This window comes from Myotis myotis, unplaced genomic scaffold (genome assembly GCF_014108235.1).
Source record: "Myotis myotis isolate mMyoMyo1 unplaced genomic scaffold, mMyoMyo1.p scaffold_m19_p_24, whole genome shotgun sequence".
Taxonomy (NCBI): Eukaryota; Metazoa; Chordata; class Mammalia; order Chiroptera; family Vespertilionidae; genus Myotis; species Myotis myotis.
This window is the reverse complement of record NW_023416329.1, coordinates 2,004,023-2,031,128: the sequence shown is the minus strand read 5'-3', so window position 1 is coordinate 2,031,128 and position 27,106 is coordinate 2,004,023. Positions and strand designations below refer to the sequence as shown.

General features: G+C 41.0%; 1 protein-coding gene across 9 annotated transcripts in view; it reads left to right on the top strand.

Annotated features, from left to right (window-relative positions):
* The window catches only part of WAPL (WAPL cohesin release factor), a 99,690-nt gene that overhangs the window by 48,831 nt on the left and 23,753 nt on the right, over positions 1-27,106 (top strand). For 6 of the 9 annotated variants that reach the window (XM_036356055.1, XM_036356050.1, XM_036356058.1 and 3 more), the window contains 7 exons: positions 11,326-11,421; positions 14,521-14,673; positions 14,945-15,081; positions 17,529-17,640; positions 21,398-21,625; positions 25,513-25,624; positions 25,997-26,094. In XM_036356055.1, coding sequence (XP_036211948.1) covers positions 11,326-11,421; positions 14,521-14,673; positions 14,945-15,081; positions 17,529-17,640; positions 21,398-21,625; positions 25,513-25,624; positions 25,997-26,094 — 936 coding nt within the window. The remainder of the gene's footprint in view (positions 1-11,325; positions 11,422-14,520; positions 14,674-14,944; positions 15,082-17,528; positions 17,641-21,397; positions 21,626-25,512; positions 25,625-25,996; positions 26,095-27,106) is intronic. The other 3 variants (XM_036356054.1, XM_036356056.1, XM_036356057.1) reach the window with 3 other exon arrangements.

The window sequence follows — 27,106 nt, the reverse complement described above, 5'->3', positions numbered from 1 at the left end:
TTTAAAAAAAAAAAAAAAATCTTTTTATTGATTTTAGAGAGGAAGGGAGAGAGAGAGATAGAGACATCAGTGATGATTGAGAATCATCAATCTGATGCCTTCTGTACGCCCCATACTGAGAATTGAACCTGAAACCTGGGCATGTGACCTCCTGGTTCACAGGTCAACGCTCAACAACTGTGCCACACCAGGGGGTGAATGTGTCCTTTTAATATAACTTTCTGTTATTCTTTACATAGTTAGTTTTCAAGGACTTTTTGAAAAATTTTTCATTGTGGTTAAAACCATAACATGAGATCTGCCCTCTTAAGAAACTTATAATATACCATACAAGTATTATTAGCTGTGAGCGCAATGTTGTACAACAGACCTCTAGAACTTTTTCATCTTGCATAACAAACTCTATACCCACTGAACAGCAACACCCCATTTCTTCCTCCCACCAGCCTTTGCCAACCACCATTCTTTCTGTTTTAATGAATTCGACAACTTTAGATAGTTTACATAAATGGAAACATGCAGTATTAGTCCCTCTGAGACTGGCTTAATTAGCACAACATCCTAAGGGTGTTAAATGATGGTAGTTGGCACCAATTCAGTGCCAGCAGGAATCCCCAATTTGGGGGGAGGTGAAGGAAACTGTATTCAGTGCAAACAGTGATATAGCACTGCTGTGGAACAGCTCAGTTGTGATGCAGAGCTGCTGTGAAAACAGCATGGCTATGAGGTTGCTCCCTGGCCAGGCAGTCCTGGTGCCAGGCCCTTTTTCAGCTAGGCTGCTCTGCTCTGTGACCATGCTCCAGTGAGAGAGGTTTTCATTTTTAGTGTCTTATAGCCTTCAGTCTTCAGTGGAGAATATGCTTCCCCAGCCGGAAGAGAGTTGGCTTATATGGACCGAAGTTCCCACCCCTGGTTCCTGGCTGGTCCACCCTCAGCAAATAAAGTTACAGTTTGATTGGTCCAATAGAGCCACGCTGATTGGTCAGAGCTATGCAGCTGATTGAATGAGGAAAGCCCCAATCCTATTGGTTGAAATAGGATTGCAGAAAACCATTTAAGGACTGGCTCAGATGACAGAAACTGCAGGCAGTTCAGTGTAGGGGCAGGCAGGTTAGCACAGAGGCTTCCCCACAAAGTGCAATTTGCATGCAAGGCCCTTGTGCAGAAATGGGCTGTTTAGCCTCCTAATGTATTTATTTATTTATTTATTTTTTAATCCTCACCCGAGGATATTTTTTCCATTGTCTTTTAGGGAGAGTGTAAGAGAGAGGGGAAACATCAATGAGAGAGAAAAACATTGATTGGTTGCTTCCTGCAAGCGCCTGGACCAGGGCCTGGCCCGGGGAGGAGCCTGCAACCTTTGACCAGAACTTGGGACCCTTTGGTCCACAGGCTGACACTATCTGCTGAGCCAAACTGGCTAGGGCAGCTTCTGATTTTTTATTTGAGCCCAGTTAGCCATAGGTGTTCTCCCACACACCCTTCCCTCCCCCGGGTTCACAGGGCTCATACATATTGTTGCATGTGATAGTATTTCCTTCTATTTCATGGTTGAATAATATTCTGGTGTATGGATGTATCTAACATTTTCTTTATTCATTCATCTTTTGATGGCCAGTTAGGTTGTTTCCGCTTCTTGGCTATTGTGATTAAATGCTGCATTGAACATGGGAGTGCATGTATTTCTTGAAGATCCTGATTTCAATTCTTTTGTCTAAATACCCCAAAGTGGGATTGCAGGATCATGTGGTAGTTCTGTTTTTAAATTTTTTGGTGTCTCTATACTGTGTTCCAAAATGCTACACCTTATATTCCCACTAACAGTCCTACCCTGTTTGGTTCAGTGGATAGAGTGTCTGTCTGCGGACTGAGGGATCCCAGCTTTGATTCCGGTGAAGGGCACATGCCCGGGTTGCGGGTTCAATTCCCCGTGGGGTGGGGGGCATGCAGGAGACAGCCTATCAATGATTCTCTCTCATCATTGATGTTTCTGTCTCTCTCTCTCCCTCTCCCTTTCTCTCTTGAAATCAATAAAAATATATATATATTTTTAAAAAGTGTGGGTTCAAGATAGGAGCCAGGAACAGCTCTGATAATCCAAAGTCCAAGTGGATAATAGAATGTCATTCATCCATAAAAAAAAATAAAAAATAAATTCCCACTAACACTGTTTAAGGAAACGGTTCCAATTTGTCTGCCACCACTTTTTTTTCTGTTCTTTTGACAGTGGCTATCTTAATGGGTGTGATGTGATAACTCATTGTGATTCAGATTTGCATTTTTCTTAATGACCAATGATGTTGAGCATCTTTTCATATTCCTTACTGGCCCTTTGTATGTCTTCTTTGGAGAAATTTAAGTTCGTTGCCCATTTCTTGTTTGTTTGTTTTGCTGTTGAATTGTAAGAGTTCCTTTTATAGTTGACCCTTGATCAATGTGGGAGTTCGGAGTGCTGACTGCACCCCTTTATCCCCCAGTCAGAAATCCGTGTGTAACTTTTAATTCCAAAAAAACTACAGTCAGTACTTTGCATCTGTGGATTCAGCTAACTGCGAATTGAAGACAGTATTTTGATCTGCAGGTGGGAATCCAAAAATACTGGGTTTTTTTATCCACCATAGGTTGAATCTGGTATTGGCTGGATCTGCAAATGCAGTACCCTCAGATATGAAGGGCAAACTGTGTTTATTGGAAAACATCATGTATTAACATCTGTGCAGTTCAAACCCACATGGTTTAAGGGTCAACTATGTTTTCTTTTTTAAAAGTTTATCTTTAAATATATTTTCATTGATTTCAGAGAGGAAGGGAGAGAGAGAGAGAAACATCAGTGATGAGAGAGAATCATTGATTCGCTACCTCCTGCCTGCCCCCTACTGGGGATTGAGTCCACAACCTGGGCATGTGCCCTTGACCAGAATTGAATCCAGGACTCTTCAGTCTGCAGTCTGAGGCTCTGTTCGCTAAGCCACACTGGCTAGGGCTTAAAAAATTTATCTTTATGCCCAACTGGCATAACTCAGTGATTCAGCATTGACCTGTAATCAGGAGGTCACAGTTCGATTCCCAGTCAGGGCACATGCCCAGGTTGCGGGCTCAAGCTCCATTGGAGGGCATGCCGGAGGCAGCCAGTTGATGATTCTCTCTCATCATTGATGTTTCTGTCTCATTCCCTCTCCCTTTCTCTCTGAAATCAATAAAAACATGTTTTTAAAAATTTTATCTTTATTGTTGAGAGTATTATAGATGTCCCCTTAGGGTCAACTATTTTCAATAGTAAACACTTAGCAGATATTATCACCTTCAAGTATTTTCTCCTATTCTGTAGGTTGCCTCTTAAAAAAATGTTTTATTGATTGTTAGAGTGAGAGGAAGGGAAAGGGATAGAAACACTGATGAGAGAAACATCATCAATTAGCTGCCTCCTGCATGCCCCCCACTGGGGATCAAGCCCGCAAACCCGGTGTGTACTCTGACCAGGAATCTTGGTTCCTGGGTTGATGCTCAACCATTGAGCCACACTGGCTGGGATGCCTCTTCACACTTTTAATTGTTTTCTTTGCTGTGCAGAAGAACCCTTTTAGTTTGATGTAGTCCTACTTTTCTATGTTTGCTTATGTTGCTTGGCTTTTGGTGTCATGTCTAGGAAGTTATTGCCAGAACCAGTGTTCTGTATCTTTTCTTGCGTTTTCTCTAGGAGTTTTACAGTTTTAGATCTTATGTGTAAATCTTTAATCCATTTTGAGTTGATTTTTATAAAATCCAGTTTCCCAGCACCATTTGTTGAAGGGACTGTCCCCAGTGTGTTGTTTTGGCTCCCTTGATGAAGATCTTTTGACCATATACCTGTAGATTCTGGGCTCTCCATCCTGTTTCATTAGTCTTTATATCTATCTTTCTCTCAGTACCCTACTATTTTGATTATTGTAGCTTTGTGATACATTTTGAAATCAGGAAATGTGAGTCCTCCAAGTTTTTTGTTTTCTCAAGACTGTTTTGGCTATTTAAGGTTGCTTGTGGTTCCATATGAATTTTAAATTTGTTTTTCTTATTACTGTAAAAAAATACCATTGGTAGGAATACATAGAATCTGTAGATTACTTTGGGTAGTATGGACATTTGAACAATATTGTCTTCCAATCTGGGATATCTTTCCTTTTATTTGTGTCTTTAGTTTCTTTTCAACAGTATTTTGTAGGTGTCAGTATACAGATCTTTGGCCTTGTTTGGTTAAATTTATTCCTACATATTTTTTATTTTTGATGCTATTATAGTGGGATTTATTTCATTTTATCTTTTCGATTGTTTTTTGTTAGTTGTATTAGAAATGCACCTGATTTTTGTATCTTGACTTTGTATTATACAACTTTACTGAATACATTTATTAGTTCTAAAAGTTATTTTTTTATATGTGTAATCTTTAGAGTTTTCTACATATAAGATCATGTCATCTGTGAATAGAGAACCTTTTATTTCTTTCTATTTTGGATGCCTTTTATTTCTTTTTCTTATCCAATTGCTTTTACTAGTATGTACAGTACTGTTTTGAATAACTATCATTATTATTATCAATAGTAATTAATACCTATATAACACATATTGTTTCAGGCACTCTTCTGAGTATCTTACATATATTTATTTAATCTTCACAACAACTCATTGCAGTAGGTACTATTATTAACCACATTTTAGAGATGAGAAAAATGTTGAGTGATAAGTAGTAGTAGAGCTTACTATTTATCTGGCTTTTAATCCAGACCATATGGTTCCTAAGTCTACTTTGTTAACTGTTCAGTGTGTTGCCACTTACACTTAACTAGGAGGGTGTCAATTTAATTTAGAATTTTGACCTGACCTGCTATTTTGTTACCTCTGAAACCAGATAACCTTTCACTCATTCATTCATTTCATTCATTCATTTAAAAAATATATTTTTATTGATTTTTAGAGAGAGCGGAAGGGAGAGAGAAAGAGAAACATCAATGTGAGGGGAACATCGATCAGTTGCCTTCCATATGTGCCCCAACCAGTGATTGAGCCTGCAACCTTTTTGGTGCTCAGGATGGCACTCATACTAACTGAGCCACCTGGCCCGGCTGAAATCAATGAGTTTTAAAAAGAAATAAAGTTCTTGAGCCTTGAGGTACCTATTCTTTCCACAGGTCAGTGTTTTGTGTATTAGAGGTTGTTTAAATGAGGGATCTATCAACTAGTAGCATATAGATTATATGGTGGATGCTTGAGTGCCTATGTTGTTGTGCCTCAAGAGGCCTAATTAAGTCATTGTGTGAGTACATAAACTGCTTTAGGTTACTAATGCATCATCACTTTATACAAATGTGTTATGTAAGAATAACAGGTCTGTTTATAAATGAGAGACTTTCTACTTCATGTAAGTTTCACAGTAGAATTTCTTTTAGCATTAAGATTTTCTAATACATTTAATATATGAATCAATTTAAACTTTATCTTTTAAAACCAGTTCTTGCCCTGGCTGGTGTGGCTCAGTTGGTTGGGCATTGTCCTGTGCACTGAAAGGTTGCCGACTTGCTTCCCAGTCATGGTACGCATCCAGATTACAGGCTCAGTTCTCCATAGGGGACATGTAGGAGGCAGCAGACGATCCTCTCCTTTCCTCTTTCTCTCTCTCTCAAAAAAAAAATCACTTAAAAAGCAAACAGTTCTTGTGGAATTTACACTGCAATCTTGATGTTATAACATGATTATTTTGAAGATCCTAATAAAAGACAAAAAGGGTAATTAACTGTACCTCCTCTACGCTTCCCATTGGCTAATTAGGGTGATATGCAAATTAACTGCCAACAAAGATGGCGATTAACCGCCAACAAAGATGGCGGTTAATTTGCATACGTAGGCACAATGATGGGAGGCGAAAGGGGAAGGACGGAAGAACAGTGATGGGAAACCCAGGCAGCAGGCAAGAGCCACGGAGGTGCTGCCTTGCTTGCAGCCCCGTGATCGCATGGCGATAGGAGGGAGATAGAACCGCATTGGGATTGGAGAGCCGGGCGCAGGCAAGGCAGCACCCCGGCACCCCAGCACCTGACATGCAAAGGTCGGGGATGAAATGACTTTTCCCAACCACATCTGCAAATATTCTGGGGAAGGCATCACTGAAGAGTTCACAACAACTCCCTTACCTGGCAAGGAAGAAAACAGTTGGTAATAGAAACAATCCCTTACATCAAAGTTAAGGTGCCTCTGAGTAAAAGAGAGTATTTCCAACGTAAAGGAGGGAGCAGGCAAAAATAATAGGTTCTCATGACTTCCACTGAAGATTGAGCATATGACAGTGTCAAAACGAACATACAAATTAAAACAGACAGTGGACATTCAAATGACCCGAATCAACTGTCACTGTTTGTCTCAATAGCAGCAATGCTTATGTGATAATATAGTTTAACAAACATACAAAACAAGTCTCATGATAAGAGAGGTTCGGCTTCTAAAGTAAATTGAATATGTTCTTTAAAAATTCTCATGTCCTCCCCTCTGACTATAATTCTTAATTTTCCAATCAGAAAATAACCCCAGGTGATCCAGTAACATGTAGAACTCCAGTAACCTAACTTATTTAAAAAAACAAACATCCCAACCATTTTTAAAATATTTACATTGATATTTTAGGCTTAAAATTATAGAAGATATTTAGATCCAAATATATTTTCTAAATAGAAAATATTTCAGTTTTTGATTTAAAAAAAAATAAACATAAAAAAATATATAAGTGACACATTTTCCCAAGGAACTCAGAATTAATACCTTTCCCTCTAACTTTCTTCAAATTAAGAGAAGCTATGGAGTTCCCTATACTGCACAAGTTTTAATGAAAGAAAATAAGACTTTCTAAGAGCATCAAATACATGTTTTCTTATTTACAAACATATATACTCCTCTCTCCCTCCCTCCCTCTCTCTCTCTCTCTCTCTCTCTCTCTCTCTTTAAAATATATTCTTACTGATTCAGAGAGGAAGGGAGAGGGAGAGAGATAGAAACATCAATGATGAGAGAGAATCATTGATCGGCTGCCTCCTACATGCCCCGTACTGGGGATCAAGCCCACAACCCGGGCATATGGCCTGACCTGGAATCAAACTGTGACTTCCTGGTTCATAGGTCGATGCTAAACCACTGAATCACACCGGCAGGGCTCAATTCTTATTTATAAACTAGAGGTCCGGTGCACAAAAATTTGTGCACTGGGGGGAGGGGAAGGGGGAGGTCCCTTAGCCCGGCCTGTGCCCTCTCGCAGTCTGGACCCCTCAGGGGATGACCACCTGCTGGCTTAGGCCCACTCCTCAGGGGATTGGGCCTAAGATGGCAGACATCCCTCTGGCAGCCCGGCAGCTCTCGGGGCATGTCCACTTGCCAGCGGGGAGCAGGCCTAAACTGCAGTCGGACATCCTTAGTGCTGCTGAGGAGGCAGGAGAGGCTCCCACCACCACCGCTGTACTGGCAGCCACCAGCCTGGCTTGCGGCAGAGCAGAGCTCCTCCCATGTGAGAGCGACCTGACCACCAGAGGGCAGCTCCTGCATTGAGAGTCTGCCCCCTGGTGGTCAGTGTGTGTCATAGTGACCAGTCATTCCCAGTCTTTCTGCTGTTAGGGTCAGTTTGCATATTACCCTTTTACTATATAGGATAGAGGCCTGGTGCACAGGTAGGGGCTGGCTGGTTTGCCCTGAAGGGTGTCCCGGATCAGGGTGGGGGTCCTGCTTGGGTGCCTGGCCAGCCTGGGTGAGGGGATAATGGCTGTTTGCAGCTGGTCACACCCCCTTCAGGGTGGGGGTCCCACTTGGGTACCTGGCCAGCCTGGATGAGGGGAAGATGGCTGTTTGCACCTGGTCACACCCCCTTCAGGGTGGGCGTCCCCACTGGGGTGCCTGGCCAGCCTGGATGAGGGGATGATGGCTGTTTGCAGCGGGTCACACCCCCTTCAGGGTGGGCGTCCCCACTGGGGTGCCTGGCCAGTCTGGGTGAGGGGCTGAGGGCTGTTTTCAGGCTGGTGGGTGACAAGCTCCCAACCTCTCCTTTTTTTCTTTTTTTTTTTTATTCTGGGATTTATTTACCTTCTATGGCTGTCACTGGAGCTGAGAGCCGGCTTTAGCTCTGAGGCTTGGCTCCAGCTCTGAGACCTCGGCTGCTGAAAGCAGGTATCTGGGTTTTTTTGGGTTCTATAAATGTAACACTGTTGCAGTCCTGCTCGCTCCAGCTCTGACGGCTGAAAGCAGGTTTCTGGGGTTTGTTTAGCTTCTATAATTGCAACATTGTTTCTTAGAGTGCAAGCTCAGAGGCTGGCAGAGGCAGGCAGGGAACGTTGGCTTCCTCCATCACTGGAGCAAGCAAGCCTCCTGTTCGCTTCAGCTGCCTGGCTGTCGGCCGCCATCTTGGTTGGCAGTTAATTTGCATATCTCGCTGATTAGCCAATGGGAAGGGTAGTGAAGTTACGGTTAATTACCATGTTTCTCTATTATTAGATAGGATTCATTCCAAGGACATACACAGCTTAAAAAGCTTTGGAAGTAGTTTCAAAAAAACTAGCTTTTAAGTAACAAGAAAACAGTTATAGAAGAAAGTTTAAATTAAAAGAAAAAAAATTTATTGAAGAGTGGGAACATCCTCCATGAAAATGTGTACCTTGACTGTGGATGGCTGGGTGGCCTTATCACACCTTAGGAATTCAAATGCTTTTTACAGTGAAAAGAAAGAGAGTTTCATCTCATTTCTCTCCCAGGGTAGATGTCCGTCAATAGAAGGTGGACATCAATAAAAGGAGTAATCAATCCAGAAAGTCAGCAATCTATGAAAAATCCAGAACCGAGTATTTATCTCCTCTGCCACACACCCTCCCTCCCAGCCAGTGAGCAAGATAATTACTCTCAAGTCAAGCTAAGTGCCCCCCAGTCACAGTGGCCCAATGCTGACGTACAAAGCATACAAATAATTCTCACTCTGGCATAAAAGTGACAACTTTCTTGGAAAAAAAGCAGATACTGTAAATTTCTCAAAGTCTTCCTGAAACATTTTTTTAAAGTAATTTTTACTTCTTTAGAAAAAATGCATACATGGCAAACCATCTGTAATAAAAGGCCCATTCTATAAAATTTTAACTGGTCCTACTCATATCTGCAATCATAATCATATTTACAGACAAATGTATCTATACTAATAAAAGAGTAATATGCTAATTAGACTGAGAGACCTTCCAGGAGACCTTCCAGTTGTTCTGACAAAGCCATGGTGGTGGGGCCGAGGTAGAGGGGGTTAGAGGCCAAGAGGGGAGGGCAGTTGTGGGTGATCAGGCTGGTGGAGGGTGGGGCCGTTGGGGGTAAGCAGACCAGCAGGGGGGCCTGTTGGGAGCAAGCAGGCCATCAGTGGGGGCCAGTTAGAGGTGATCAGGACAGCAGGGGGGCAGTTTGGAGTGAGCAGGCCAGCAGGGGGACAGTTGGGGATGAGCAGGCCAGTGGGGAGGGAAGGTAGGGGCAAGCAGGCCAGCAGGGGGGGGCAGTTTGGGGTGATCAGGCTGGCGGGGGGTCATTGGGAGGCAAGCAGGCTGGCAGCGGGGGGTGGGGGGGCAGTTGGGGGCGAGCAGGCCGGCAGGCAGAGTGGTTAGAGGCAATCAGGCAGGCAGGCAGGTGAGCATTAGGAGCCAGCAGTCCCGGATTGCGAGAGGGATGTCCGACCGCTGGTTTAGGCCCGATCCCTGTAAATTGGCAGTAGGACATCCTTCGAGGGTTCCCAAATTGGAGAGGGTGCAGGCCAGGCTGAGGAACACACCCTCCCCCCTGCATGAATTTTGTGCACCAGGCCACTAGTATTTGTATAAAAAGATAACTTTGTATGATGCTTAATTCCAATTATGTTAGTTCATTGCAGCTTGTAAGGGAAAATGGGTAATTTTTTTATGTAGATTTTTGGCCAATCTTGAAGTATGTTTCTCCTCTTGTACTCTTATTTTTTTTGTATTAGTACTGAAAATACGTAAATTATCACACTTAGAATCTCTAATGAGATTAAAGCCATTTTTTGAAGGTTAAAGAACAAAATTTAACATCATTTGTAAAGGACAGATAAAACATTGGTCTTTGTGTAATCAGTCTCCTTTAGAAGAATTGCTACGTTCATTTTGTACAGGTTTTATCCTATGGATTTGATTATACAGGTTCACAATTCTTTATTCTCAATTCTGAAATAAAGAGTGTTAAACTGAAAGTTTTTTTTTCATTTTTTACAGTAAATTGATTTGCCAGTAAACTACCCTAAATTGAGTTGGGGCAGTATCCTACTTAATGTAAATATGTATACATTTTGCTGCAGAAATCATGGATGTTATTACAAATACTATTGCTTTAGACCCCACTATGTTTTGTAACATGAGGCATATGTACAATATTTACCTTTATAACATTTGAAAACTTTTGAATGATGGTACTGATCTGACCCTGACAGTTTCACTTAAATGAATATGGCCCTTTATCACTTGTGCTGCCCGATTTCCATGGTTGGAAGAATGTGGGGCATGGATCAGTAGCATGAGGAATAAAGAACATACTGAATTAATTATATTGATTAGTAAGTTAGTACAGGCCTGGCAAGAGGTTTACTTTCTTCTCCTGGTTGTTAATAGTTGTCCTCTAGACTAGAGCACTGATTATCAATTTCATAGAGAATGTCCCAGTGACTCTGTGTCTGCCATGGACATGGCTACATAGTGGGAATATGAGCTAGATACTGTTTATCTGCTCTGTCTAGGGCAGTGGTCAGCAAACCGTGGCTCGCGAGCCACATGCGGCTCTTTGGCCCCTTGAGTGTGGCTCTTCCACAAAATACCACGTGTGGGCGCACACATATAGGGAACATTGTGGAGTGAAAGAAGAAGTAGTATTGAGGATTGAGAAAGGTATGTTGAGATGGTTTGGACATATAGAGAGGATGAACGAAAGGAGATAGACAAAACAAGTATACAAGACGAGTGTCGATGGGAGAGTTGGAAGGGGTCGACCTCAGCGAATGTACCTCAATCAGATTGAGGACGTTTTTAGCAAAGGCCAGCTTAGGAGCACCCTAATTAAATTAATAACAATGTACCTACCTATATAGTTTAAGTTTAAAAAATTTGGCTCTCAAAAGAAATTTCAATCGTTTGTTGATATTTGGCTCTGTTGACTAATGAGTTTGCCGACCACTGGTTTAGGGTATATGTTTATGCATTTAAATTACTTAGTATGATTTTTATTTTATGAAATGAGACAATTTCATAAGGATGCAAAATATGGAAACAGTTGACCTTTTTCTCATTTCTGTAGTCTCCTACAAAAGCTGTGTATAATGCCAGACATTGGAACCATCCAGACTCCGAAGAACTACCTGGGCCACCAGTAGTAAAACCTCAGAGTGTTACAGTAAGTGAACTGTACTTTTTAGTTTCATGTTTGTTTTGCTATCTTTATTCATAATTTGGATGTCTCTGACTTTCCTCTTTACCAGTTTATTTTGGACTTCTTAACTAAAATTTAGTGGCTTCCTAATAAAAACTTGGTTTAATTCATTGGAAAAGTGAGGATTGTGGATGGGATTACAGAAATTCTGGTCCTACTAAGTCAGTGATGGCAAACCTTTTGAGCTCAGCGTGTCAGCATTTTGAAAAACCCTAACTTAACTCTGGTGCCGTGTCACATATAGAAATTTTTTGATATTTGCAACCATAGTAAAACAAAGACTTACATTTTAGATATTTATTTTATATATTTAAATGCCATTTAACAAAGAAAAATCAACCAAAAAAATGAGTTCACGTGTCACCTCTGACACACGTGTCATAGGTTCGCCATCACTGTACTAGGTTATAAATAAAAAGCCTTAAAATTTTTTTTTACTCCTGACCCACATTTTCTGGAATTACTAGAGGCCTAGTGCACGAAATTCGTGCACGGGTATGGTCCCTAGGCCTGGCCGGTGATCAAAGCGCGAGTGTCGGGTGTGGAAGGGCAGGTCCCAGCTGACCTCTGGGCACTGGGCAGTACCTGGGCCCCCCGGCCCCTGCGCGCCCCCCTCTGCCTGAGTCATTGGGCCCCTGCCCTGCTCCCTCAGCGCCTGGGAGCTGGGCAGCGGCCCTGTCGCCACTGGTCACTGTCTGCGGGGTGATCAGTAGGGCAATTGGCCTGGCTCCGCCCACTTACCTGCTCCACCATCCTGCCACAGTCCTGCTCTCATCGAGGCCCATCAGGGCTGGCAGTGCCTCCACTGCTACCCACTACCACTGCCATGTTGCCTATGCCTGCCATGTTTTGTGCTGCCCCCTGGTGGTCAGCATACATCATAGGAAGCGGTCAAACTCCTGGTCAAACTTTCAGTCAAGGGGACAATTTGCATATTAGGCTTTTATTGGATAAGATAGGATAGTGTTCAGTTTTAAAGGGCAAATTAGTCTGTATTTGAAGTTTGTATTTAGACTTGTGTTATAAATTACATCCTACATAGATGATAAAGTGGCTTTGAGTGGTTAATTCACTTTTTAGAGAACTTTTTCCTGCATTCCAGTAATTCAATTCAGAACGCATTTGAAAAACAATATTTCTAGATCAGTGATTCCCAACAGAGGGGCAATTTGATTTTTAAGGGGGGCAATTCGAGAATGAGTTATTAACAGTGAATTTTTCACATTTCTTATGGTTCTAGGGGCCTCATATACAGTATATAAATATATATTGTGACATATTTATGTATTTCAGTTCTCTATTATATGTTTTGAAACTTGCTATTTTTTTCATATCACTTCATATTATTATTATTTTAACAATTTCTTTGTGATATCTTCCTCAGTACTTCAACTATCCTTTCGTTCTTTTATTTTTCTCTTTCGTGGATGCTATGTTCTTTGGAAGCTTGTTTTGACCAAGTTAATAGCCTTTTAGGCTTTCTCCATGAGAATAGGAGTTCACTTTTTGAATAATAAGAATTATATGTCACAGGGGGGGCATCAGGATGTTAGAGATGCTCAGGTGAGGCATGGCTGTTCTAGATAATGGTAACTCCTCAGTCATCTGGAGCTATCAATTAGTGCAGTGGTTCTCAACCTGTGGGTCGCAACCCCTTTGGCGGTCGAGCGACCCTTTCACAGGGGTCGCCTAAGACCATCCTGCATATCAGATATTTACATTACGATTCATAACAGTAGCAACAGTACAGTTATGAAGTAGCAACAAAAATAATTTTATGGTTGGGTCACAACATGAGGAACTGTATTAAAGGGCCAGAAGGTTGAGAACCACTGAATTAGTGAGTTCTTTTTTGTTTTTAAGGAATGAGTTCTTTGTAACAACAAAAATTAGCCATAGAGATCTTTCTAAAATATGTACTAGAGGCCCAGTGCACGAAATTTGTGCACTGGCGAGGCGGGGGGGCAGTTCCTCAGCCTGGCCTTGAGCCCTCTTGCAGTCCGGGACCTCTCGGGGATGTAATAGTGTGCCAGTGGCAGGCGGCCAGGGAGGAGCCCAAATCAGAGCTGGGCGCCACACTGTTCACACTCATCTCCAGCCCGCTGCTCCTGCTGCCACGGAGTCCCTGCTGCCACGGAGTCGGGAGAGGCTCCTGCCATGGCAGCTGCGCTCGCCAGCCATGAGCCCGGCTTCTGGCTGAACGACGCTCTCCCTGTAGGAGCACACTGACCACCAGGGGGCAGCTCCTGCACTGAGCATCTGCCCCCTGGTGGTTAGTGCGCATCATAGCGACTGGTTGTTCTGCCTTAACGGCCGCTTAGGCTCTTATTATATACATAATTAGTTCCCTCTCTTCTTAAGTTGAACACATTAAACTTCTTTTACTAGTATAAAATCATCATTGTACATATTAGTAATTATATGCTGTGCTCTTATTTTGGCTATTTTACCCTAAAGTACAGCTTTCTGTACTTTAAAAATTCTTTTATCTGTTGTAGTTTTTCTGTTCCATCCCTAGCTTCTTATCAATGCTATTTATATATGGAATTTTGGTTCTTTATTCCTTCTAATAGTCCTAGAGACAAATAGCAGATTGTGTGAAATGTAAGTTTAAGGAAGAACAGCAGGAATTCCTGAGTGGTTCTTTTCTAAGTAAAACATATATTAATTTTACCTAGAAGTAAATGGAATTTTTTTAAAAATATATTTTATTGGTTTTTTACAGAGAGGAAGGGAGAGGGATAGAGAGTTAGAAACATCGATGAGAGAGAAACATTGATGAGCTGCCTCCTGCACACTCCCCACTGGGTATGTGCCTGCAACCAAGGTACATGCCCTTGACCGGAATCGAACCCAGGACCCTTGAGTCCGCAGGCCGACGCTCTATCCACTGAGCCAAACAGGTCAGGGCGTAAATGGGATTTTTAAATGTACCTTATGACCTTTCATGTCCCTTATCACCCATCTTTTTTTTCTTAAACTAAATTTGCTAGGTAGAGGACATGTTACTATTTGTATGTATATATTTTTTTAGAATAACTAACTTAATACCCTTTTTAATAGGTGAGGCTGTCTTCAAAGGAAACAAATCAAAAAGATGATGGAGTTTTTAAGGCTCCTGCACCACCACCCAAAGTGATAAAAACTGTGACAATACCTACTCAGCCCTACCAAGATATAGTTACCGCACTAAAATGCAGAAAAGAAGACAAAGAAGTAAGCAGTCATATAGTTTTTCTATGCATGGATAGTTGTTGTGTTTAACATTGAGCATTTCAGTGTCTTGAACAAATACAGTGCACTGATAGCTACAGCTTTGAGTCACAAACTTATCTGGTCCTAGTGCTACCAGTGTTTTAAAAGCAACTTTCAGTGGCCATGTAATAAATTATTTTATACACTTTGAAGTACAGTACAGCAAGCCTATAGATTTAACTACATATACCAGTTCATAGTTTTAAAAGAGATGGACTTACTTTCTTGGCAGTTATATACTGTTGTTCAACACGTGAAGCACTTCAATGATGTGGTGGAATTTGGTGAAAATCAAGAGTTCACTGATGACATTGAGTATTTGTTAAGTGGCTTAAAGAGCACTCAGCCTCTAAACACACGTTGCCTTAGGTAAGCTCTTATTTTTACATTTGATAATTATATGCGTGCTATATAGCTCATTAAAGTTTTTCAAATGGATAGAGCTAAACATTTGTGATTTTGTTACCATGGATATAGTTAATAGTCAGTTATAATATGTTAAAATGTGATTGATTTCTTATAAGGGATTTTATTCTATGGAGGAAGGAAAGTTGGATGTTTATATCCTTTTAGCATAATCTAGGCTTCAGTTTCCAGATTCTTGAAAGAAGTGTTATGCTAAGGAATCCCTGGGTTCTTCTACAGACCAATATTTTAAACATGCAAGTAGTAAATTTGATAAATTAAGCATGTTTTAATTTGGATAATCTTCTACATATTATACTAGAGGCCCAGCGTATGGATTCATGCACCGGTGGGGGTCCCTCAACCTCGCCTGCGCCCTCTCACAACCCAGGACCCCTCGGGGGATGTAGTATTACGAGAAGTGGCAGGCAGCCAGGGCGGAGCCCTGAACCTGGGCCAAGCGCCACACCGCTCCTGCTGCACCTGCCACCTCTTGGTAGCACTGCCGTGGAGGCGCGAGAGGCACGTGCCACCGCAGCTGCGCTTGCCAACAATGAGCCCTGTGTCTGGCACCTATCAGTCAGCTGAGTGGCGCTCCCGCTGTGTGAGCACATTGACCACCAGGGGACAGCTCCTGCGTTGTGTCTGCCCCTGGTGGTCAGTGCGTGTCATAGCGACCGGAGCAGTCACTTCAGCTTTTTTATATATACTAGACGCCCGGTGCACGAAATTCATGCATGGTTGGGGGGGCCCTCAGCCCAGCCTGCACCCTCTCCAATCCGGGACCCCTCAGGGGATGTCCAACTGTCAGTTTGGCAACCGGCAATCGGACATCCCTCTCACAGTCCTGGACCAATGGCTCCTAACCGCTCACCTGCCTGCCTGCCTAATCGCCCCTAACTGCCCCCCTTGCCAGCCTGATCACCCCTAACCGCCTCTGCCTGCTGGCCTGATCGCCACTCACTTCCCCTCCTCCCTCACCCCCCCCCACCCCCCCGCTGGCCTGGTTGCCCCACGCAGCCTGCTGCTGAGTCGTTTGGTCGCCTCTCACTAACCCCCCTGCCAGCCTGGTCGCCCCATGCAGCCTGTTTGGTTGTCCATTGGGTTGCGATGGTCACTTAGGCTTTTATATAGACAGACTAGAGGCCTGGTGCATGAAATTCGTGCAGGGTGGGGGGCGTTTAGCCCGGCCTGTGCCCTCACAGTCCAGGACCCCCCAGGGATCGGGCCTCAGTTGGAACTCAGACATCCCTCTCGCAGTCTGGGGCTCTCGCAGTCCAGGACCCCTTGCTCCTTACTGCCCACCTGCTGCGGAGGCGGGAGAGGCTCATGCCACCTCCACTGTGCTCACCAGCTGTGAGCCTGGCTTCTGGCTGAGCACGGGCGGGGATGGCGGAGAGTGTGGCTCAACCAGAAACCGGGCTCGCTGCTTCTTAGCGCTGGTCCTGCCCACTGGTTGGGGAGGGCAATCTGGGGCCAGGCCGTCTGGGGGAGGGGGTGTGGGAGGTTGAGGCACCATGGCCACACCCCATCCAGCCTCTGTGGAGGCTCTGGGATCGTGCTGCTCCCTGTACCCCCCACCTCTGCAGAGGCGTGGGACCAGGTCAGTGCTGCTGCCTCTGTGGCTGCCTCTGCGGAAGGGGCAGGACCGCGCAGCCTCCTCTCCCGCCACCTCTGTGGAAGGGGCTGCAGCGCTGGGACCTCCGGGTGGCTTCGCCCGGGCCAGGTGCCCAGGACCCTGAGCGGCTTCACCCAGATCCCAGCTTTGTCAGGAAGGATGTCCAGGAGACATCTGGTCTATCCAGTCTAATTAGCATACTACCCTTTTATTAGTATAGACTAGAGGCCCAGTGCACAAAATTTGTGCGCTGGTAGGGTCCCTAGCCGCTGTTGGCTGCCAGCCACCAGCCAGATATTCCCTTCCTTCCCCCAGCCGCCTGCCACCACTGGGGCCTCCCTCCCTTCCCCCGGCCAGCCCTGCCCCCTGGTCAAACTCTTGGACAACTCCTGGTCGAGGGGACAATTTATGTACTACACTTTTATTATATAGGATTGAATATCTTGATTTGATTGAATTATTCAGTCAATCAGAATATATTCAATCAAATATAAAATACATGTATTAGAGGCATTATGAAGAGGAACTGAGACTTTTTGCTTTTCATGGTAGTAAGCACTATAAGAAATAAACTAAAGATGATCATTTGTTATTTATATCGTTTAATATAACATACCTAATCACATATATATTAGTAAATTTTTAATAATCTGGTTTGCTCATGCTTTTTATATTGTGATCTGTACAGGCAAAGCTTTGACATCCTACCCCATGCCCTTGTTTTGGTACTGTACGAACAAAACACTAATGCACTAGCTGTTTTTATCTCCCTAACTAGTCTGTTTTCTTCTAGTGTTATTAGCTTGGCTACTAAATGCGCCATGCCCAGTTTTCGAATGCACCTGAGAGCACACGGAATGGTAGCAATGGTCTTTAAAACCTTGGATGATTCCCAGCACCATCAGGTATTTTTAAGTTTCTGGGTTTGAGAAGCATTATTTAAAAATTCTAGTCTGTTTGGTTATTGACAAATATCTTTATGTATATTCAGATATAAGTATTTCCTATATGTGGATTGAGTTTTATTTGCTAAATATAGAGCTTCATGCTAGAAGTTTCTGCTTAATCATTTAAGATTATTTTCTCAGGACATTTTTTCTTCTGCTCAGTTTATATTGTTTACACATTATTCAGGCCCTCGCCTGCTTTTCTCAGTGGGTAGAGTGTTGGCCCACCAACACTGGAAGGTCGCAGACTCGATTCTGGTCAAGGGCATGTACCTTGGTTGCATCCTGAGCCCCAGATTCATGTGGGAGGCTACCAATGGATGTCTCTCTCACATTGATGTTTCTCTCTCTCTCTCTCTCTCTCTCTCTCTCTCTCTCTCCCTCCCTCCCTCCCTCCCTCCCCCCCCCCCCCCCCCGCCCCCCTTCCACTCTCTCTAAGAATTAATGGGGGAAAATATCCTCACGTGAGGATTAACAAAAACATAACATTATTCAGTTATAGCATACTGGATACCCCATGTCAAACAATTCAGTTCTCCGCCAAGTTGTTTACAGAAAAAATGTCTCAGTTGTCAACCAAACTTTGGTTTTCCACCTGATAATCCTTTCAGGCTGCTACTGCAGCGTGACAAAAAGCGTCTCTCAGGCAACAAAGAGACACTTTTGTTGCTGGCAAAATCAAACCAGTGATCAGCACAATTTTAAAACATAAAGAGACCATCAAGATTCCTGATATTACTAAAGGTGCAAAAGAAACAATGATCACAGACAATTTAAGTAAAAAAACTTGTTGATTTAGATAAATGTAAAGCAGTTAGCCAGTGATAACCATTTTGGCAGTGATATATAAACAAGCAAAGATTCATGCAAACCTGAAAGACATCCCTGGACCAAATGCTAAAAGTGATTCATTTAAGGTGGTTCGATAAATTTAAGAAAAGAAGTGTTGCCCTAGCCAGTTTTGCTCAGTGCAGACTGAAGGGTCCCAGGTTCGATTCCGGTCAAGAGCAAGTACTGCTGGGGCTTGTACAGGAGGAAACCAATTGATGTGCTTCTCTCACACCGATATTTCTTTCTGTCTTTCCCTCTCTCTTCCACTCTCTCTAAAAATCAATGGAAAATTATCCTCAGGTCTGAGGATTAAAAAAAAAGATGTGTTTATAAATTAAACAGTACATTAGACATGCACTGTATATAAGAAAGGTTAAAGCAGGGAATCATTTGGGGGTCTGGAATGGATTAATTCAATTTACATTATTTCTTTTTTTTTTTTTTTAAACCGGAATCGAACCTGGGACCTTTCAGTCCGCAGGCCTACGCTCTATCCACTGAGCCAAACCGGTTTCGGCAATTTACATTATTTCTAATAAAAAAATGATTTGGTTTTCAAACAAATCTCTTTTCAAACAGCCTTCTGGTACGAATTAAGTTTGAAAACCAAGGTTCCACTGTATTTAATTCTATAAGCATTGATTTCCTCTAACCAGAAAGTACTAGAAAAAAAATCTTTTACTAATCTTTGATATCAGTAGCATGACAAAAAAGGATTTGAACTTTTTTAAAGAGCATTTTGTCTGGATGCTGAATTGGAACATAGCTCATTGTGAAAAAGAATTTCTCATTTTCATTTTGACTTTGACGTTTCCTCTTAAAAATATGTGATAAAAGTCAGGTTTAACATTTTTGAAGTTAAAAAATAGTCATTGCTAATTATTATAGTGGTATTTTGAGATGACTTTATTATATTTTTTGTTCAGGGAAATTATGTTTTAAATGCAGAATAGGGGAGATACTCTGAGTCTTCCGAAACTGAAAGCATTGTACTTATCCCTCTGTGAGGAAAACTTCATTACCAAGTTGTAGCAGATTTAGAATGAGGGAGAAGAGAAGAGACTGTTAATTTGTTTTATTATGCAGTTACTAGGGGCCCTGTGCACGAATTTGTGCACCTTGAAAGGAACTGTGGGCCTCTAGGTTGCAGTGGGCACTGGGGCGGGTCTCGGCCCATTCTCTGCACCCCCGCCTGGCCCCTCCCGCCGCAGTCCCTGGTCCCCTGTCTGCCAGCAGCCCGGCTCCTGCCACCACTGCTCCCACACACTGACAGCGCCGACCCCGCTCACACCCACTGACAGCGCAGAGCTATTGGGGCTGGCGCCAGCAGCCGGTACAAGCAGTGACTGCTGCCCCAATCCCCCCTCAGGAGTAGGGGAGATGGAGAAGTCCTCAGGGGCGATCAGGGCCGACAGCCACCGCTTGCACCTGCTGACGCCAGTGCCAGTGGTGCCGGCAGCTGGAGCAAGTGGGGCCACCGCTGATGCAAGCGGGGCCAGCGCCAGCAGCAGGTGCAAGCGCCAGGTGGGACCCTGATGCACAGGAGCAAAGAATTTTCAGTAACCACCAGAGGCTCACTCTGATGACAGCGACCGGCGCCCTGCTTTGGTCTGGCGCCCCTGCTCACCTGCTCCACCATCCTGCCGCGGCCAATGCCTGCCATGCTCCGCGCGCGCCGCCTCGTGGTCAGTGCATGTCATAGCAGCCGGTTGTTCTGCCATTTGATCTATTTGCATATTAAGGTTTTAGATATAGATATAGATATAGATATAGATAAGAGGACCAAGCCATTAATATGTGTTCTTGGGGGCATTGGACTCCCAAAGCCTATACTGTGTCATCCTAATTTCCAAAATTAATTTTCTGTGTAAGCATTTAATTAGTCACTTAGTCTGAAATCTCTTTACTTTGGGGGATTTAAAGTTTAAATGTTTACATAGTTAATTGTGCTTCTATGCATTGAAATAAGTGTAATACATTATATCTTATATGTTGAAATAATGCTGACCTAAACTATATCCCTTTCATTACTTATAGGTTTTAGTACCTATTATAAGCGAAGTGTGCCAGCTACCTGATTTGAATGATTTTGAGAACACATAATTTTATTTTTAAATACTTGGTTCAGCCAGACCTAATTGGTTTATTTTAAAGAAATTGAGTCTAAATGTGTTTATTTGGGCATTTTAGTTTTATATATTGACACAAATGCGGTTGTGTTTATTTTACAGAAAAACATAGCTAAGTTTCTGGTACAGATTTTAAAACACATTGACTTTAAGAAATGTTTTTATTGACTTTTAGAGAGAGGGGAAGGGTGAGAAGTAAATAGAAACACTGATGAGAGAGAAACATCGATTACTTCCTCCTACAGGCCCCCAACTGAGGATTGAGCTCAAAACCCCAGGCATGTGCCCTGACGGGAATTGAACTGGTGACCTCTTTGGTTCATGGGTTTATGCTCAACCACTGAGCCACTGGGCACAGATTATTGATTTTATTTATTGAAATTTGTTTCTTGAAATTTGACTTTATCTACTTAATCTTAAAGAATGATAGTGAAGTGTACTGTAAAATAGTATTACATAGAGCTGAAAAAAATGTACTGTAAACTTCTTATTGAACATGGAATAGCCAAAGAAATATGTATTTTCACTTATTCTTGTTTTGGAGCATTCATATAGGGAGGTCTTCAGAAAGCACAACTTCATGCAACAGTACTTTATTTAATTTACATTTCTATAGAATATTTTAAGGGGTGGGGTTTTCAATGAGTAAAACATTTTCAAGATTTCCACCATGTGAATAAATGTCAAAATAGTCTTATTTCCTGAAATTGCCACTAATTGATTACATAATTTTTTTTATTTTTTGTCCATTGAAGAATCTGTCCCTTTGTACAGCTGCCCTCATGTACATATTGAGTAGAGATCGTTTGAACATGGATCTTGATAGAGCTAGTCTAGACCTAATGATTCGACTTCTAGAACTGGAACAAGATGCTTCTTCAGCTAAGCTACTGAATGAAAAAGACATGAACAAAATCAAGGAAAAGATTCGAAGGCTGTGTGAAACTGTACACAACAAGCATCTTGATCTAGAAAATATAACGGTGGGTTCCTTCCTTCTTTTCATTATAAAATGAAAATTACTTCCAGAAAGTTTTTAGTCACAGCAAGTGTGTGACTTTGGACAAATCATTTAGCCTCCTGGTTTATAAGACAGCAGAGTTTCCGAAGGTTTAGTTCTGAGCATAATTCTGTTCCCTGCCTGAAATTCCTAAGCTATCCCATCTATATTTAGTTTTTTTGGCCGGTAAAATTTTTATTGCATTTTGCCTAATTCTTTTCTCTCTCTTTTTAAAAATTCTTTATTGTTAAAAGTTTTACATATGTTGTCTCCTTTTTTCCCCATTGACCTCTCCCCGCCCACTCCTGCCCCCCAGCACATTCATTCTTTTCTCTTGATTTTATTTTTTTTAATGTAGAAGTTACTTCTCTGAACAATAAAGATTTAATTAAAAAAAATAAATAAAAATAAAGAAGTTACTTTTAAGCTATTAGGAATTTGAATTCTTATTCTCTTTGGGTTTTGGCAATAAGAATTAAGAGACTTTTGCAAGGTCACTTTCTTTTTTCTTTTCTTTTTTTAATGTTTTCCTTTATTTTTTTTATTATTATTTTTTGTTGTTAATTCTCACCCGAGGATATTTTTTCATTGATTTTTAGGGAGAGTGAAGAGAGAGGGAATGATGAAAGAGAAACATCAATGTAAGAGAAACACATCGCTTGGTTGCCTCCTACACAAGCCCTCACTAGGGCCTGTGCCGGGGAGTCCCGGAGCTTGCAGCCAAGGTACGTGCCCTTGACTGGAATCAAACCCAGGACCCTTTGGTCCCCAGGCCGACGCTGAGCCAAACGGGCTAGGGCTGCAAGGTCATTTTCAATGAGCATTCACTCGTTCTAGAGTGTGTCAGGGTGTCCCATTAACTGCTACCCTTATGCTCAACACGATTCTCCAAGTTTAAAATGACTGTTCTTTTTGGTTAATTCCAGTTCTTTTTTTTAAATCTGTCTTTTTCACTTGTATAATCAATAATACTCCTCCAGATTACCAGGTCAGTAGAAAATGATTTGCCTTGTCATTTTGAAAAAATAAAGTTATTTGTTTATATGTAACTTGGCTTTCAGGCATTTCCAACATCAAATCTACATAGACAGTGTTTTTTTCCAACTGTTTACTAAACTGAAGACTGCAGCAATGGCCTCAAAAATTGTTGAGCTAGCCAGCTGTGACTTAGGGATATTGCTCTATTTGGTGAAAGTAGAGTATGGAATTTGAATAAAGTGGGGTTGAGAAGGGAAAGCAAATTAACATTAAAAGGCAGGATACAAAATTGACATGTACTACTAAATAGTACTTTCATGTATTAAAGTTAGACAAAAAATTGTTTTATGCTCAGTAGTGGATAAACAATCCCTCTACCTCTCCAAACTATTTTTATACAACTTGTAAAATGTATTCGTAATTTTTATTTATTTTTTCATATTTTATAATATATACAAACTTTTAATTATATAAAGAATAAATTTGAGCTTATAATTTTTATTTGCTGCATACCTTTATGTGTTTGTTATAGCTCCCATATTGTTCAATATTAAATTCTTTCCAGGTATTTGGTATTAAATAACATGATAAACTTGTTTATTGAATTTCCTCCATGGTTTGTTGAATTTATTAGGGTAGTAAATACCAGCATAATAATTTTTTTATATTGTGTTAAGTAGTTTACTCACATGATTAAAATCTGAACAGAGCTGCTAATTTTAGAATGTCTTTGTTTCTCTCTTAATATCTGTTCGTTTTAAATCTTAAGTAGACGTTGTTTGTACATTGACTGTCCCCCTATGCATAAGTTTTGTTTTATTAATTGCTTAATTTCTTCCTCAACATATACTGCCACTCCTGATGTGCCCTGGAAAGATAATTTAAAATATTAATATTATAGTGTTTTCAGGTATAATTTAAATAACAGAGCTAACAGTAGCTGAATATAATATTCTGATTAATGATTTGGCTGTGCTTTAACTTATGGGGACTATTTCAGTTTTCAAGTAAATGTTTGGATTGTGTAGGCTGTGTTAAAATGCTAGCATATAATATATTGAAAATAGCTTAAAATATCCACAATCCTTTTTATGCCAATAGAAGTAAATGATAAAGTCCCTTTTTAGCATAAAAACTTACCAGCTTTTGCCATATTAACATCAAATTACTGTCCCCTTTCTTCCTAAAAAAGAAAGTCTCATTAGGCTCCAGATTCACTATGTGACTCATGAGCCTAATATACCGGAACCAATCTCATTAAATTATTCTTTCAAGGACTTAGACTGGGGGGGGGGGGGGGGGGAATGGGTCTGTTTTTGTAGCATTGAATTCAGTTCTATATTTTCACCTTGACATTAGCTTTGTTAGAAATTAGATTAAAATGTTCTAGATCTCTTCTAAATCTGTAATACTGAGATTTGATGGTAAGATGTGTTTTTTGCATTTTTAAATACCCAATTTATATTCGGTTCCAAATTGGTCAGGAGGATTTACTGTAAACTTGCAAATTACAAAGGAAGGAAGGTTTGGGAAGAAAACCAGATCTTTCTAGCTTTGCTAATTAAACCATTTCTTTTGTTATGCTGAAGTTCCTATTGCAACAAGAATCAGACTGCTCTTTGGTGGGGGGATAACTATATGCTTTTAGAATGAAATATAATAGAAAAGAAAAATAATAATTAAAGGCAAATAAAGATAAAGAAAAACTTGTCTTGTTGTAAATATGACTTGCTGTTCTGTGCTTCCTTTAGTGGTGGTCCCATATATAGTTTTGTCATGTAGCCACACAATATGTATCCAAGCTGCTAACCCTGCAGTATAAAGTTTAAGTCTGGTAAATCTGAAACACTAATAAATAAGAAAATATATATAGCAGTAAGCAAAAGATAAGCAACCGAGCAGGTAAATAAGGAAAGAACTGACAGGAGAAAAGATGCTGACGTTTACTGTAATTAGAACAATATAAACCAAAGCAATAAGATACAGTTTTTTACCCTCAGGAAAAAAATTTAAAGTGATAAGCTTTTGAGGATTCAGAACAACTGACAAGCCCACACTTTGCTCCTACATCAGTGATGGTGAACCTTTTGAGCTCGGCGTGTCAGCATTTTGAAAAACCCTAACTTAACTCTGGTGCCGTGTCACATATAGAAATTTTTCGATATTTGCAACCATAGTAAAACAAAAACTTATATTTTTGATATTTATTTTATATATTTAAATGCCATTTAACAAAAATCAACCAAAAAAATGAGTTCGCGTGTCACCTCTGACACGTGTGTCATAGGTTCGCCATCACTGTCCTAGAGTGTTACTTGTTTTAGCCTTTGTGGTAAATTAACCTGACATATATTGATTGGCAGTTAAAGTACAGGCACCCTTTAATTCAACACTCCCACTGTTGAGCATCTATACCTTGGAAATAACCCCAGTATCTATTTCATTAAACTGATAAATGAGACTATACTTCCATGAAAGGAAACCAATGATTATAACCATTTCTTCAACTGATAGACTATTTAGATAAAAATTAAAATCACTTCAGTTTTACTTATAAAAGCACTAATACTATGGCCCTGGCCAATCTGACTCAGTGGTCGAGCATCGTCCATACATTGAAAGGACCCTGGTTCCATTCCCTGTCAGGGCACACGGCCAAGTTGTGGTTTGGTCCCTGGTCTGTTGCATGTGGGAGATAAAGGATAGATGTTTCTTTCTCTCCTCCCTTTCTCTTTCTCCCATCAATAAAAAATTTTTAAAAAAGAAGAAGAATACAGTGAACTTTATGGGCTGGTGGCATGCAGTGAACTTTTCTAAAGGAAACCTCTGAAAGTGTTGCCACAGAATCATTGTTAAGAGTAAAGATTCATTAATGGTACTTCTGATTTTTAGACTGGGCATTTAGCTATGGAGACGTTACTATCCCTTACTTCTAAACGAGCAGGAGACTGGTTTAAAGAAGAACTCCGGCTTTTGGGTGGTCTGGATCATATTGTAGATAAAGGTATGATACATACACACGTAGCATTTTTATATATTTAAAAGCATGAAAAAATATTTACATATTTCGAAAATAATTTTAATCACTTGAAAAGATCTGTTCTTTTAGTAGATTTTGTAAATCTCATAGGAAATGCCATTAATGCTTTCAAAGTAATGGAAAGTAATTGGGAAGTAATGGAAAGGAAATAATTACAGTAAATTAGAGTCTCATACATTTCAACATCTCATAGTATAAAACTTAGAATAATTAATGTCAGAGAGGTTCCAGCATATCCACAGCATGTGCACAGTTGGCTTTTAATGTTCGTCAAGGGGGCAGGTACTGAGGTGCTGAGATGTGCTAATTGGTACACATCCATGTCTTTTTTCCTAGTGAAAGAATGTGTGGATCATCTCAGTAGAGATGAGGATGAAGAGAAACTAGTAGCCTCATTATGGGGAGCAGAGAGATGTTTACGAGTTCTAGAAAGTGTAAGTATAGACAACTGTTGGGATAAAATTATTTGATCTTAATTGTGACTGTATGAGACTGCCAAGTAATATATATTATGTGTCTCTAGAGTTTCACTTTTTAAAAAGTCCAAATTGTAATTGTGATGCATTCTTTGAGCAACCAATGTTAATGAACAAGTTAAATGATCAGTTTAGTCTTTAAGAATATGTATATTGCTGCTCCATACAAAACCTTGCATGTCAGTTTTGTTTATATTGCCAAATGTTATTGTTCTTTCCTTAATGTGGAATTCTACTTACATATAGGGTGTCCAAAAAACTGTATTCACACACTTTGAATAATTATAAAGGCAGTGTTTGTTAAAATGCATTTCATTTTCAAAGTTGAACTATCAGCTATTAGTGTGTACACATTGTTTTGGGACATCCTTTATGTTAACTTGTTTAGGGAAAATGATAGTAAAAAGCAGTCAGGTGTTTGTTTGTTTTAATTAATAAGGATTTTCTTAATATTTGGTGTTGAAAAATGGTACTATTGAACTGTGTGCCATAATAAGTATATTTGTTCTTTGCCTTTAATGAATAACTTAACCCAGTTCAGAGATATTATGCTGCCAGTGAAGTTTAGGATGCATAGATTGTGTATTAATCAGATTGGAGTAGCCAGGTGCTTTTTGAACCATATGTGGGGAAATAAATAATCTAGTGTAGTTAAAACTTTTTGACCCTGACCAGATAGTTCAGTTGTTGGAGCACCATCCTGATACACGAAGGTTTTAGGTTTGATCTCTGGTCAAGGCACATACAAGAATGACCAATGAGTGCATAAATAAGTGGAATAACAAATCAATGTTTCTCCCCCCCCCCATCTATATATATAAAAGCCTAAACAATGGTTGCTATGACATGCACTGACCACCAGGGGGGCAGACGCTCAATGCAGGAGTTGCCCCCTGGTGATCAGTGTACTCCCACAGTGGGAGCGCCGCTCCGCTGACTGATGGGCACCAAACTCCTGTGCTCACTGCTG